Consider the following 14,085-nt stretch of genomic DNA (forward strand, 5'->3'; position numbering starts at 1 on the left):
CTTCCTCTCCTCCACCCAAAGTATCTCAGGCATTGTTAAATGTGCCCCAGGGGGCAAATTGCCCCTAGTTGAGAACCACTTTAGTAGAAGACCCAAACAAGGTGCCAAAGAGGGGCAGGGGGCCAGCTGAGCCAGCTGTCTTGACTTAGAGGGGGCTAGCTGGTCTCAGGTCTATAAGCCAGTTTGCTGCTCTGCCTAAACACAATGTGCACCCTATCAGGCAGCTATCTGCACCCATGTTCCTAGGTCCACCAGTTTCCAGGAAGGAAGAGTCAGGGCACTTCTGTGAATTACAGGGAAATGGCTCACCAGCCAAACCAGTCTACTGGGCTGTATGGTTACAAAGTAAGGTTAAGTAAAATTTAATAAAAGTGTTGCTGCGTGTGTCCTTGGAGCATGATGTTAATTTCTTCCTGTGGGTCAAGGTCAAAGTCTAAAAAATCACTGGTTATGCTCAATCCAGAACAGCTGGGTTGCTTAACTTTTGACAAAGAAAAACCCCTCCCTGAACCTCAGGCTGGAGTACAATTATGTAACCAATTAAGACTAGGGTAAGAAGCTGAGCAAGGGGACAAAGGACGGTCAGCCCACTGGCTGGGGCCAGAGCCCCTTTACCACATCATGAAGAGAGATGGACAAATCTGCTTCAGCCCACCTAAGACAAAAGCAGAATCAGTCTAGAGGAAGTGCTTTTTATTTTTAGATCAATCAAACATATTTAATATAAAACCCTTTTAATATATAAACTGTAATCACAATCGCATCCATGTAGCAGCAAGGGAATGGGGTGTTGCAGGGAGCATGGCAGGGGGAGAGGTTTTCAGGGTCCCTATGGTTTCCTGTGCCTGCAAGAGCATGAGGTCTTCGCAGAGGGCAGATTAAGGCAGGCAGAGGGGCCCTGATGCCAGCATTGAGACAGACTCCACCAACCTGCCACCTTCCCACCATGGCAGCCTCCAGGGAAAGCCAGATCCAATTAAGAGAGGACAGGAAGGTGGTTGTATGGAGAGGAGTCAACCATCATCATTCCTTAGCATCCTGCTGAGCATACCTTTGGGAACAGACTTTTCCAGAGGCTGTTGGATTGAAAGACCTAAAAACTATCCTAGGAGGACAGAAACTGTGTCCAAGTCCACCTTCTAACCAAGCTTGGTTCCTTGCCTGTGACTCCAAAAAGCTGGGTGGATTTGCTCAGATGTTTGGGGAGGGACAGGAATGACAGAGCCTTCGGCTCAACAGGCCTGGAGCCTTGCCAGGCGTTGACCAAGAAAGCCTCAAGGCAAGCCAGGGAGGTCTGTGGGAAGAGCTCTGGGTCAATGGTACTCACAGGAGCATGGTGGCAGAAAGGCCTGCAGGTGGAATTTATAGTGTGTGGAAGACAGAAAAGACACATGTCACAAAGAATTAAAAAGTGAAGTACCTGCTTCTTACAGGCCTGGGCAGTAGAGGTAAAAGCTGATCCTTCTGGGTCAGGGTTGGGAGAGACCTGAGGCCTGCTCCTTCCTCAGAACCACATCTGGCTTGGGTATAGCTGATGGCCCCAAAGTCCTCTAGATGGCCTCCATGGGACTGTCCAGGAGGCCCAGCTGCCCTCTCCAGATGTGCTAGGAGACTGGCCACAGTCCCAGCTGGGCCCAGGTAGGGCCTGGATTCCTCGAGTTAGATGCAGTCCATGGAATTCTCAGGTAGGAGCCCAGGAATGCAACCTGGGAGACCCAAGCCTTTGATGGGAGCACAGCTGAAGGGGAGGCCACAGCCCAGGGTGGGGTCCTGGTTCTCTATGGCCTCTAGTCTGTCCATGTTGTCCCAGTTGATGTGGAAGCGGGTCACTCGGGGGTTTGAGGCCAAGATGTTCCTCTGGAGCTGGGGCAGAAAGAGGAATGTCAACCCTTGTCAGCATGCCCCGTCATTACTCCCACAGAGCCAGGGCACCCCAAGACCCTGCCCCAAGGCCAGGAAGAACAGAGCTTACTTATTCCATCACCATCAACAACTATGTGTAGAACTCCCGGGAGTGCCTATGTACTGTCATTTAGGGCTGAGACCTATCTAATCTCGATTCTGCCAGGCGTGCTTCTGAGAAACAAAGACCTTTCTCTCTCTGGTTCTGGTCTGGAGCTCCAAGATCTGAGCAGGGCTTGAAAACCTTAAGAAGTGACCTTGGCTCCCAATTCCGATGACTCAACTCCCCCAGGTGCCAAAGAGCCAGCCTGTCCGAGGCAGGAAGTGCAGAGACAGGCCCCACCTGAGAGAAGTCTGGCTTCAGGGGTGGGTTCTCCCGCAGCTCGGGATTGGGGTATTCATTGTTGACGTAGTAGCCCACACGGATGAACTCCTGTCCATGGTAGGTGCAGGTGATGAGGACCACGGTCACACCCACAGCATCAGTCTCTGGGATGAGGGATGGGTTGGGGGCATCAGCCTAGAGGAAACACACCCTGTGCCTTAGCATTGATCGTACAGCCACACCTCTACCACTTAACACAATGATTTTCAAGCAACACATATTTACTGAGCCAAAAGGTATGGTCTCTGCCAACAGGAGTTTCTAATCGAGTGGGGAAGACACAATCAATCTCGCAAATGCCTGTAAAATGCTCAGTGTGACAAGTGCCACAAAGAAGTAAATGTAGTGCTGAGAAGTGTAGTGAGGCGGGGGGATGGAGGGGTGGCATAAGATAAGGCTGTACAAGTGGGCAGGTAGGGACCAGGGCGCCCAGGGTCTTTTGGGCCAGTTAAGGGCTTGGGAAGGAGCAAGAATGTCTAACAGGAGGTAAGTGCTACATCACTCCTGTGGTCTGTAAAGAATGGCATGCTGTGATGGGAGGAGGGGAGTTGTGGGGAGCAGAGAGACTGGGCAGGTTACAATCAACCCAGAGTGCAGACAGCGATTTACACCAGGAAGGAGAGGACAGAGGCAGACACATTTGGGGTGTGTTGTTATGGATAGGACCCGCTATATAACTGGTACAAAATAAAACCAAAACGAGACATGGGGTCCCTTATTCACAAATTAGCAAGTTTTAGCCAGCGACAACAGAACGCTATACCAGGTGCCGGGCCCTGTGTGGCTGCATGAGCTGAATGCTCAGGAAGCCAGCCTTGTTCGTGGAGTGGAGCAGGTGGGCTTGCTGGTGGCCTGGCTATAGGTGGGTGAGGCGTTAGGGGATGGGATGAGGTTGCCTGGACTGGGGTGGGAGCAGTAGACTGGGAGGTAGGCAAGGATTTGAGCAGAACCTTTGATTTTTATATATTTAAAAATAAATAAATATTTATTTATTCTTAAATTTTATTTACTTGAGAGAGAGCGCGAGAGAGCACACGCAAGAGCGACTAAGAATTGGCGGGGTGGGGAAGGTGGGGGACAGAGGGAGAAGAGGATCCCAAACAGACTCGCAATGGAGCTGGATGCAGGGCTCGATCCCATGACCTCAAGACCAGGGCCTGAGCCAAAACCAAGACTCAGATGCTCAACCGACCGCGCCACCCAGGCGCCTTGGTGATTTTCTTGTTCAGGATGGCTACCAAGTACAGTGCTTAGTGCAAGGTGATGATGCACCTTATGGAGAAAATACGTGTGTTAGAGAAGCTTTGTTCAGGCATGAGTTATAGTGCTGTTGGCAGGGAGTTCATGTGAATGATCAACAATAATAAATACTAAATAAGGTGTCTTTCAACAGAAACACACATGAAACAAGATTATGTATTGACTGGTTGACAATAGAACTTGTAGGAACCCAACCCTGCATTCTTCCAGGGGCACTGGTTCTGTATTCATTAATTTGCTAATGCAGCATTTGCAGCCACCTTATAGAACATAACTCTGGTGAATAATAAGAATCAACTATATGAATCAGTGACTCATGGTGACAGCTATGACAACAGAAGTGGAGGAAACGGAAATGTATGAAGTACTTCTAAGAGGTCAGACAGTTCCTGAACACAGAGCCAGAATTTTAACCTGAGCTTTTAACCACTGAACCACACTGTGTGCTTTCAGGTAGAAGAAGTGCCAAGGCCTCAGGCCCTGTCTTTCTTACCTGAAAGATGAACATGTGCCTCCCTGCTGGGACAGGGCCAACTAGCACAGAGTCCAGGATTTGGTCAAACTCCTCACTCTCAGCTGAGCCAACATAAATGATCTTCCATTCTAGATCTGTAAGGATATGGGGTATTAAGGACTTGAAATAGCTGGGCAGCATGAAGGCAGGGGAAGGTCTTGTGTTGAGTTTTGGACAGATCCTTAATATATTGAAAGATTTTGGGATCCCTGGGTGGCGCAGCGGTTTGGCGCCTGCCTTTGGCCCAGGGCGCGATCTTGGAGACCCGGGATCGAATCCCACGTCAGGCTCCCGGTGCATGGAGCCTGCTTCTCCCTCTGCCTGTGTCTCTGATCTCTCTCTCCCTCTCTCTATCATGAATAAATAAATAAAAATCTTTAAAAAAAAAAAAAAAAAGAATTAGGGATGGCCATAACATGGAGCATTAAATCCAAGACCATGGGACATTCAAATCATACTGTTTAAAAAAAAAAAAAAAAAAAAAAAAATTGAAAGATTTTTATTCTCAAGAATGCCTGACATCTACTGGGGAGTAAGTGCCAGGCACCACCATCCTAAACACTGAAGGGGGCATGAAACTACTTCTAGTGGGGAAATTTCTCTCGTGAGCCTAGCTTTGCTGGGTGACCCTGACCCTGCATCTTTGGGATAACTCGGGGATCTCAGAGCCTGAGGGTGAACCGTATGGCAGAGGTTGAATTAGGAGCCACGTGACAGAGGCGTGCAGAGGAGGGACAGCAGGGAATTGGGCCATTTCAGGGCCCTGCCCACTGGGTGCTGGGATAGGAAGCAGCATCCTCTTTCACACACAGGGACCGGTGCCACCAAACTGAATAGATCCCTCGACAACTGGGGCAGGGCAGCAGATTCCAATCTAGCAGGAGAGCCAGCCGGCAGGAGGGGGAAGACGAGGCCACAGGGGGAGCCAGCCAGTCTCCAGGTCTTCCAGTTCCAGCACCAACTCATGCCTACTTTCAGACATTTGGGTGACAGCGACTCAGTCAACAAATGTGGCATCCTAGGGTGATCCTGCGAACCCCGCCTCTCTTGCATCCCAACAAAGTGGTGGTGGTGGGGAATCTCATCCCTGAGTATGTTCCAGCAAGGTGAGAGGAACAGTGCTGAAGGAGACCCTGCCCATCAAGTACAGGAAATTCCCGGTGACCGCTGCCTCTTGCAGGAGGTCCAAGTGTATCAGGGGCAAGGTCACGCTAGTACAGGGAAGCTTGGCAGGAGACCTGAAACTTATTTTAGGTTCTTTGAAATTACACAACCTGTGGCTCCAGCGGCTGGAGGAAATTTCACAAGCTATGAGTTTCACAGGAAGCAAAGTGTTGTTGAAGTTGCCCTGGTCTGGTGTCCCACAAGAGCATCCAACTTGGTAAACACCGCTATGCTGGGCTACAGCTCCGGAGGTTTGTCACCCGAGCCCCAAGCTCTTCCTCGATACACTGATTTCCTGTTCCTTTGCAGTGTCACCCAGATCTTCTATGCAGGGACCCTAGTTAGCAGGTCTGGGGCATACAATGACCCGTGGGCTCACTGGGGTTCAATTCTAGTCTCTTATTATTTGCAGGAACCAGTTAAGTTTACTGATTTATCTTTGTTACAAGGAGTGACATGACTAGATAAAACATGTTTCCGGGTGAACAAAAATCAAGCTGGCTCTGTCCTTGCCTTTCTAACACAGTTCTCTATTTTGGTAGCTTTCTTCCTGGCCTTCCCTCTGCCACCAGTGGAGTCCTGTATGTGTGCATTTAGCTAAAGTGCTGGGGCAGCAAGGTGTGGGGGGGAGGTAGATAAAAAGGGCACCAAAGTAGAGCAGGCCCTGCGTTGGCCACGGGCACTGGATGTTCAATACCACTAGCAAAGACTGGTGTGGTGTGGGTGCCGCCCGGAGGAGAAAGCGCACTGCGCCGGCGGCCAAATGGTCTGCAATGGCTCCCTCAAGAGAGGCCGAAAAGAAACCAGAGAATTGACCGAGGGCCACAGAGAAATATTGACTCAATGGATAGGGGAGCTGATACAGTCATCTATGGAAAACAGCAGATGCTTGAAAATAAGGACCTACAAACTGGATTGCCTTAAACTTGCTGAAGCGTTTTCAGTAGAAGCATACTTAAGTGGCTCCATTTTTAAAATATAACCACGAATGTCCATCACAAGTACAGCACAGACTCATTCCTTCTGAATATAGGACGCGATTGTACATGCATAACACGGTGTGCCTAACTTTTTAGGCAATTTCAAGGGTAACTTGACAATATTCAATTTTGTCTTTAGGCCCTAACTTTGCAATGGAACAGTCAACAACATGTTCTTCCACTATGTACGAAAACAAAACCAAAACTAACAACCTGATCGAAGGCATGTAAAAGTTCATTTTCATTGAACTAGCTGGAGAATGTTTCCTGCCTTAAAACAAACAAACCAACACAAAAACTATCTAGTAGGCTTTTTTCTATTTATCACTTTGCCAGTGTTCAGATCATATAGATGAATCTTGGCCTGCCCACGGTGTTAGCTGTGGGTCAGAACATCTGGTTTCATGACTTATTCAAACAGTGGCTGTTGAATTTCTCAATGGAAGAGAGGTAAACACATCTAATGTATGAAATGTGGACCCATGCCTAGGAAGCATCTATTTCTAGATGCTGAGGAGAAAAACAGAACCAAAGGGGCTTGGAGCCCTTGGGAAATAGAATCAGTCACTGATTGGGGGTTGGGTCTTTTGTCAGATCTTCAGTTGCTAGCGTCAAGGTAACAAGACTGAGATTTCTCCAGAATCTGAGAGACTTCTAAAGCCAGGCCCCCTCCATCTCTTTGGGAGGCAGGAAACGGATTCTCTCTGTTCCATGGGAAGAAGGCCAGGAATAGGCAGAAAGCAAGTTGGCAGGTCAAAGTCATGGACAGCCCTAGGGGTAGAACCAGAGTCTGGATTTCCAGGCCAGAGTTTGCTTTCCAACTTCCATTTCTCCGAGCAAAAGCTTTATTGTCTGGGTGTAATTAATAGTAGCACTCCCTTCATTTTCTTTTGAGAGCGTCCCAACATGGAAATCAATTCTATGGTCAGTCTTATTTATGCTCCACTTCTAAAATAAGGGATGAAGGAACACCTGAATGGCTCAGTGGTTGAGCATCTTGCCTTTGGCTCAGGTTGTGATCCTGGGGTCCTGGGATCAAGTCCGCATCGGGCTCCCTGTCACAGGAAGCCTGCTTCTCCCTCTGCCTCTCTCTGTGTCTCTCACGAATGAATAAACAAAAAATCTTAAAGTAAAATAAAATAAAATAAGGGATGAATTCTTTTTTTCCCAGGTTATAATAGCAAAGGTAGAGAATTCTGGACTCAACTCAGAGACAAACTCTAGTGTCATTACTTCTACAGATCGGCTTGTGTGACCTCAGAGAAGTCAGCCCATTTCTCTCTGTTAAAAAATAATGACCAGCAGGTTGACTTCTGACTTTCCTGCTCTGAGTCTATAAACAGATTAGTAAAGTAATAGGGCAGGGGTTTTCCTAGGAATAGAAGTACTAGATAATGACTATGCAACCCTTTTTAAATGCAAGGAGCACAAACAGGCTGTTTGAAACCTGATCTCCTGCCTTCTGGGAACTGTGAATCCCTTAACCTATTAGCTCCTTACATCTCCTCCTGTCTTTAAAATTAAATTCTTATTCCACAGTGTCATTCTACACTTTAATTATTTATTTACACCCTGGCTTGTTCCAGAAAGGATTTAACTGGGCTTATTCTATAGTTAGTCACAAGTAGATTCCTTAATTTAAAAAAGGAGAGAAGCTGAGAGACTGATCTATTGGCCCAGGCCAAAAGCACACACATCTCAAATTTTATCAACCCCAAACTAATACAAATGGCTTGCTTTTCCCACAAACCACCCACATACCACTGAGGGGCGCTAGTTAGCACACCATGGCCTCATAGATCCCCATCTCCCCAGCTGCCTGCTGCCTCTTCTTTAACCACCAATTGGAGAATCTGTCTAATGGAGTACTTCCTCCTGAAAGTGGTGCCAAGAGTCCCTGGGCAACCTTAGATTTTCGATTTTTATAGACCTTTACTTGAAAGGTCTTTCATTCTTTGTGGTTCCTGTCTTCTCATCTGTGAGATGAGAACCATGTCCATCTTTATAACGCACAGATGAATAAGTCCATCTGTGAAAGCACCTTGGAAAAGATTCACAAAAAGTTCTGACCTCCCAGCCGATTGTTTGAAGCCAGATACCGTCATGGCTCAGCCTGGCCCCAACTCCCAGACTGGGTCAGCCCATCAAAAGTGTGGGAAGAACTGCTGCAATAGATCTGCTGGAACCTGGTGGGCAAACAGTGGGAACCGGCTGATGCTTGCCTGGTGTTGCCACCCTTCAGATATGAGCGTGTTTATCGAAGCACACAGACAGGAGGGAGGCACGGGAGCTGGGGAGACCAAGTTATCCTGAAAGACTGGAGCTGGAAACCTGCCGTGCTTCCCCCCGTGGAGCGCAAGCTGGTAAAACTGGGGCCAGGATAAGGAGGTGGGAAGCCAGGATCCAGGGTATGTGCTTTGGGGGTAGAAAACAGTCCGAAGTGGGTGGGGGTGGGGTTGTTTTAAATATCATGCGGCTTAGGGAGGGGAGACCGGCTGTACGGAGAGACAAATGGGGAGATGGGGACGAGTAAGGTCTTGCCACGAGGGAAAGGGATCTCATAAGGATAACTGTGAGGGTCAGTCTGGGTGACTGGCGGTCTCCACAGGTGAAAGAACCTCCACAGGAAGGGGGGTGGGGATGAGGAGGTCTCCGCGGGAGAAATGGGAGTAATCGTGGGGCGGGGGCGGCTTGGCCAGGGGTGTCAGGGGCAGTCTCTCAAGGAGGCTGGGGCTGAAGGGGAGGGGAGGAGGGGAATGGGGGGGGGGCTCGTTTCTCGTGGGAAGTCTGGGAAGGCGGGGAGGGGTGGGGGAGGGGGATCTCCACACCGGCCCAGCCTCACCGTCCGCCAGGGCCTCACTGCACTCGAAGCTGATCTCGAACCGGAAGGGGCTGTGGAAAGGGCTCGGATTCTCCAGCACCGCCACGTTCAGCACAGAAACCTTGGCCATCGCCTCGCCGGGCCGCGGCAGAGGCCACAGCTGCGGCCGAGCCCGCGCCTGAGTCCTCTGCGGTCAGCGGGGTAGCGTTACTCCCCACCGCTCCCGCCTCTTCTGTCCGCCGACTGAAGTGCGCGTTCGGTCCGCGCGCCTCCTTCAAATAGCCGGCCCCACCCTCCGGCCAATCACCGTCAGCGCTCGCCGACGGCGCGAGCACACCCTCAGCCAATCGTGGAGCGCGGGTCGGCGCGCGCCGAGACTCCTCGGGCCAATCCGTGGGGCTCCCTCTCCGGGTTGCTCGAGGGAGGCGGAACCATTTCTCGGCTTTTTTGGGTGTCCAGCGGGAACCAATCCCCAGCGTCTCCGACTCGGATGTCTGGGGGCGAGGGTAGGCGGAGGCAGAGCGCGAGTCCCCTCTTGGCCAATCCCGAAGGTTCCCGCACCGGCGTGGTGCGCGCTTCGCCCCGCCCTTCCGGGGGACGCAGCCCGACGGAGGACAGCTCCGCCAACCGCCTAGCGGTGGCGCGCGGCGCCCGCTTAAGAGGGCGGGAAGGGCGGCGCTGGCTCTCGTGGTGATTGGCAGGCCGGCGTCTGGCAGGGCGGATGCAGATTCTCTGCGACGTGATTGGCTGGGTTGGTCGTGGGGCGGGAAGAGAGGAATACTTAGCTGGGGATTCGCCGCCCAGAAGCGGAAGTCGGCTTCCGGCGTGCTTGAGCCGCGTGTGGAGAGAGTGAGAGAGAGAAGGAGGAGCGTTTGTCGCCCTGGCGTCTGTTCGCAGGTGAGCGTTGCCGGGACCTTCCTTGAGGGACTCCCGGCCCCTCAGGCCCAGCGGCGGGGGAATCCGTTGTGAACGTTGGTCGCACCCCTGAGGGGAGACGGAGCGGCGGTCACGCGGCACTCTGGGACCGTGGCCCCGGGAGTCGGGCCCGGTTCGAATCCCGCTCTCGCCTCCTCGAGGGCCACTGGGAGGTTTCAGGTGGACGGCGCAGTAAGGAGGACTTGGAGTCCGGCCTCTGCCACTCAACTCCCGGGGCCACAGGCGCCCCGCCCGGTGAACGGGGCCGTTGAAAACTCCCTGACTTGGCTCGTGACTGCATAATACAACCAGAAGCTTGTCTGCACCCCTCGTCAGGGTCTGACTGCCGTCGCGCCCGGCCTGGGAGACCCCGGAGCCTCTGCCTCCACCCGCGACCCGTGGAAAGTTGACGCGAGCCACACTTCTCGCTTCACATTTTTCTAGCGAGCACGTTTAAGAAAAAGTAAAAACAAAAAACAAACGAAAAAAACCCCACCACAACGGTGAAATTAATGTTTTATCTTTAACCCAGGGTAGTCAAGATCTTATGTCCACATACAGGTATAAAAAATACAAATGAGCTTTCTTCCATTCTTTTAGTAAGTACCAAGTCTTCGAAATCCCGTGGGTTTTCCGTTGCAGCCACATTTTCTTTCTTGTTTAAAAATTTTTTTTTTTTTTTTTTTAAGATTTGTATTTATTCGTGAGAGGCAGAGACACAGGCAGAGGGAGAAGCAGGCTCCCTCTGGGGAGCCCAATAGGGGGATGCTATGCCTGGACCTGGGATCATGACCTGAGCCAAAGGCAGATGATCAGCCACTGAGCCACTCAGGTGCCCTGTGCAGCTGCATTTTCGTCTGAAATCATCGGTCTGGCGTTAGTTTTCATAAAATTGGCAGTTGAAAATGTAGATCCACAGGCCCACGCTGTCTGTTTCCAACATGCTTACAAGTTTTCCAGGAGCTGGACTACATGTCAGGGTTTTCAGTGTAAATGTTAATCAGTTAGAATTCAGCGGGGCGGGGGGGGGGGGGGGGGGTGCCTGGGTGGCTCAGTCCTTTAAGCATCTGCCTTCAACTCAGGTCATGCAGGATCGAGTCCTGCATCAGGTTCCCTGCTCAGCTGGAGTCTGCTTCTCCCTCTACCCTCATCCCATTTGTGCTCGCTCTTTCTCTCTCTTACTCTCTCTGTGTCTCTCAAATAAATAAGTCTTAAAAAAAAAATTCAGTGAGGGGGCAAGTTCTGTGCTTCAGTGGCACCATCTGTGTGCAGGTGTTCATAAGCCCCTGTGGCAAGTGGCTGCCGTATTCCTGGAGAGTGTAGGACTGAAACAAATTGGATCACTCTTAAATGTGAGTGTTTTTCTGTTCTTTGGATGGGAATACTGTCAGTATTGTCTTGAAGACTCTACATGGTATGTTTCTTACTGCCCACTCCTCCCCCTGCCTCCCGCTTCAATTCAGCCAAACTGTCTTTTGGTTCCTTACAAATCTGACCTGGCATTTCCAGTGCGGAACCTCTACCAGAACCTCTTCTCCCTGCTCTTGGCATGGCTGGTGCCTTCTTGTCATTCAGGTCTATCTGTTCACATGTGCTTTTCTCAGAGAAGCCTTTGCAAGGATCCCCTGGCCCCAGTTCTGTCTTAGAGTGTAGGCCTGAACAGAACCAATTCAAGCCACTTGCATTTCTTACCTGGCCACCTCTGTGGTGGTGATATAGTCATAATGCCTCATGATGCTAGGCACTTTTTTGGGTGGAGGGAGGATATCTACATTTCACATTGTTTAAAAAAATGTTTTGTGGTTAAAAATATTGACAGTTTTTCCTTTGAGGTGATTTGGCTTCAGGAAGATCCCCGTTTATGATTAGCTATGATTTCTTGGCAGCCATTGGACATACTTGTGAGTTTTTGCGACTGAAAAAATCTAATTTTCAAGTTATTTCCAAATGTAATTCAACTGTTTATGTGAATACTAAATTTAATGAAGTTGCCATGATGTTATTTTCTAAGTATTTAATTAAATACTTATTCGTTCCAACTTTGTGGTTTTCTTTCTGCGTTGTGGAATCCCCCCCCCCCTGCACCCCCCCCTCCAACCTTTTTGTACCCCCTGAGAAGCTCATCAGCCACAAGCACTTTGTCTGGGTGCTGATGAAGAAAATGGCTCTCTGCCTGTAATGAGTTCTCCATACAGCTGGCTGAATAATCTTCTATTGTAAACCAGATCATGTCATTACCCTGCTTAAAACCTTCAAAGGCTTATCATACTTAGAATGAAACCTAAGATCTTTACTGTGGCTTAGGAGGCCCTGCATGGTGACCTCAGCTGACCTCTCAGGCCTCATCTACCAGTCTTCCCCTTGTCACCACTCTCCAGCCTTCCTGGCCTTATTTACTGTCTTTAACACACCAAGCTGATTCCTGCCCAGGGCTTTGCACTTGCTGTTCCCTCTGCCTGGAATGTGCTGTCTTTAGACAATTGCATGGCTGTCTCATTGTCACTACTTACGGTTCTACTCAAACGTCCCCCTCAAGCCTTCCCAGATCACTCCAGTTAAAGCAGCCCTTCCTTAATGACATCACCCTGCTTTATTATCTTAGTAGCATTCAGATCCAGTACTTTTTTTTTTTTTTAATTTTTATTTACTTATGATAGTCACAGAGAGAGAGAGAGAGGCAGAGACACAGGCAGAGGGAGAGGCAGGCTCCATGCACCAGGAGCCTGATGTGGGATTCGATCCCAGGTCTCCAGGATTGCGCCCTGGGCCAAAGGCAGGCGCCAAACCGCTGCGCCACCCAGGGATCCCCAGATCCAGTACTTAAATTGGTTTTAGACTATGCTTCTCTCTCATCATCCCTCAGTAGACTGACAACTGGTTGAGGGCACAGATCTCTGCTGCCTCACATTGACCTCTAAGTGTATTTAAACAAATTAAGTTGTATAAAGGGCTTAATATAGTACCTTGAATGTGTAAACAAACTTTTGCACAACAAAATACATTTTTGCCCATTAACAGCTTAAGGAGTCAAACATTTAGAGATGCAGTTGAAAGGTCTTGTGTAACCCTGCCTTGGTCTTTTCTCCTTTTCCTCAAATGTAACTACAACTCTAGATTTGGTGTTTGTTTTTTTTTGTGTATATTTGTACGTCTTTATATACATGTGTCCTTAAACAACATGTAGAATTATATATCGTGTTCTACAATTTTATATAAATTTGTGCAAAAAAGAGTTAACATTTTAGGCATGGGACTGCTGTCTTAGAAAGGCCTGTTTGTGGGCGCGATCTTGGAGACCCAGGATCGAATCCCACGTCGGGCTCCCGGTGCATGGAGCCTGCTTCTCCCTCTGCCTATGTCTCTGCCTCTCTCTCTCTGTGTGTGTGTGTGACTATCATAAATAAATAAAAAAATTAAAAAAAGAAAAAAGAAAGAAAGGCCTGTTTGTGAGGTTGGCCTTTCACTGGTCTCGAGGAACTTGGATTTCAGGAGGGTTCCTGTCATCTTTTTTTTTTTTTTTTTTTTTAAGATTTTATTTATTTATTCATGGGAGACAGAGAGAGAGAGAGAGAGAGAGAGAGAGGCAGAGACACAGGCAGAGGGAGAAGCAGGCTCCATGCAGTGAGCCTGATGTGGGACTCTGATCCCGAGACTCCAGGATCATGCCCTGGGCTGAAGGCAGGCACTAAACAGCTGAGCCACCCAGGGATCCCAAGTTTCTGTCATCTTGTAAATGATAAGAGCACCTCATGGTGCCTAAACTGTACAATGTGCTTGAATACCTCCTTTCCTTTTGGAGTCTGGAATTTTGGTACTTGACCAGCCCCCCCCCCCAAATACTCTGGGCATTGAGTCTCTAATGAGCTTTCGCTAGTGGGCAACAGTTCACACGTGTTATCACAACTTTCCCGTAGGAACTAAGTGCATCCCACATGACTTCACTAGGAGAAGATTCTTGGAATCTTGTGCCTGATTTCCTCTAGACTTTGCACCCTGTACCTTTTTCCTTGGCTGATTTTGCTCTGTACCCTTTCACTGTAAGAAACCATATAGCTGTGTGTCAGCTATTTGCTAAATCCTGTGAGTCCTTGTGAATCATTGAACCCAGGATGATCTTGGGGACACCTGACACAGCATACCGAAT

General features: G+C 49.4%; 1 protein-coding gene across 1 annotated transcript; it reads right to left on the reverse strand.

Moving 5' to 3' along the window:
- Positions 1-678: 678 nt before the first annotated feature.
- ASF1B (anti-silencing function 1B histone chaperone) lies at positions 679-9,631 on the reverse strand. Its single transcript, XM_041762854.1, has 4 exons — positions 9,048-9,631; positions 4,041-4,156; positions 2,246-2,422; positions 679-1,863 (listed from the first exon to the last, which is right to left on the reverse strand). Exons 1-4 carry the CDS (start codon positions 9,154-9,156, stop codon positions 1,660-1,662), a joined length of 606 nt encoding a protein of 201 aa, XP_041618788.1. The 5' UTR covers positions 9,157-9,631; the 3' UTR covers positions 679-1,659.
- Positions 9,632-14,085: the final 4,454 nt, after the last annotated feature.

The sequence above is a fragment of the Vulpes lagopus genome, chromosome 7 (assembly GCF_018345385.1).
Source record: "Vulpes lagopus strain Blue_001 chromosome 7, ASM1834538v1, whole genome shotgun sequence".
Taxonomy (NCBI): domain Eukaryota; kingdom Metazoa; phylum Chordata; class Mammalia; order Carnivora; family Canidae; genus Vulpes; species Vulpes lagopus.

Excerpts from the sequence above, each read along its gene's own strand:
- ASF1B (XM_041762854.1), bottom strand. The coding sequence starts at position 9,156 with ATGGCCAAGGTTTCTGTGCTGAACGTGGCGGTGCTGGAGAATCCGAGC. Across the intron at positions 2,423-4,040 it reads GGCACATGTTCATCTTTCAG|GCTGATGCCCCCAACCCATC; the intron begins GTAAGAAAGACA and ends TGTTTCCTCTAG. Across the intron at positions 1,864-2,245 it reads TGAAGCCAGACTTCTCTCAG|CTCCAGAGGAACATCTTGGC; the intron begins GTGGGGCCTGTC and ends TTTCTGCCCCAG.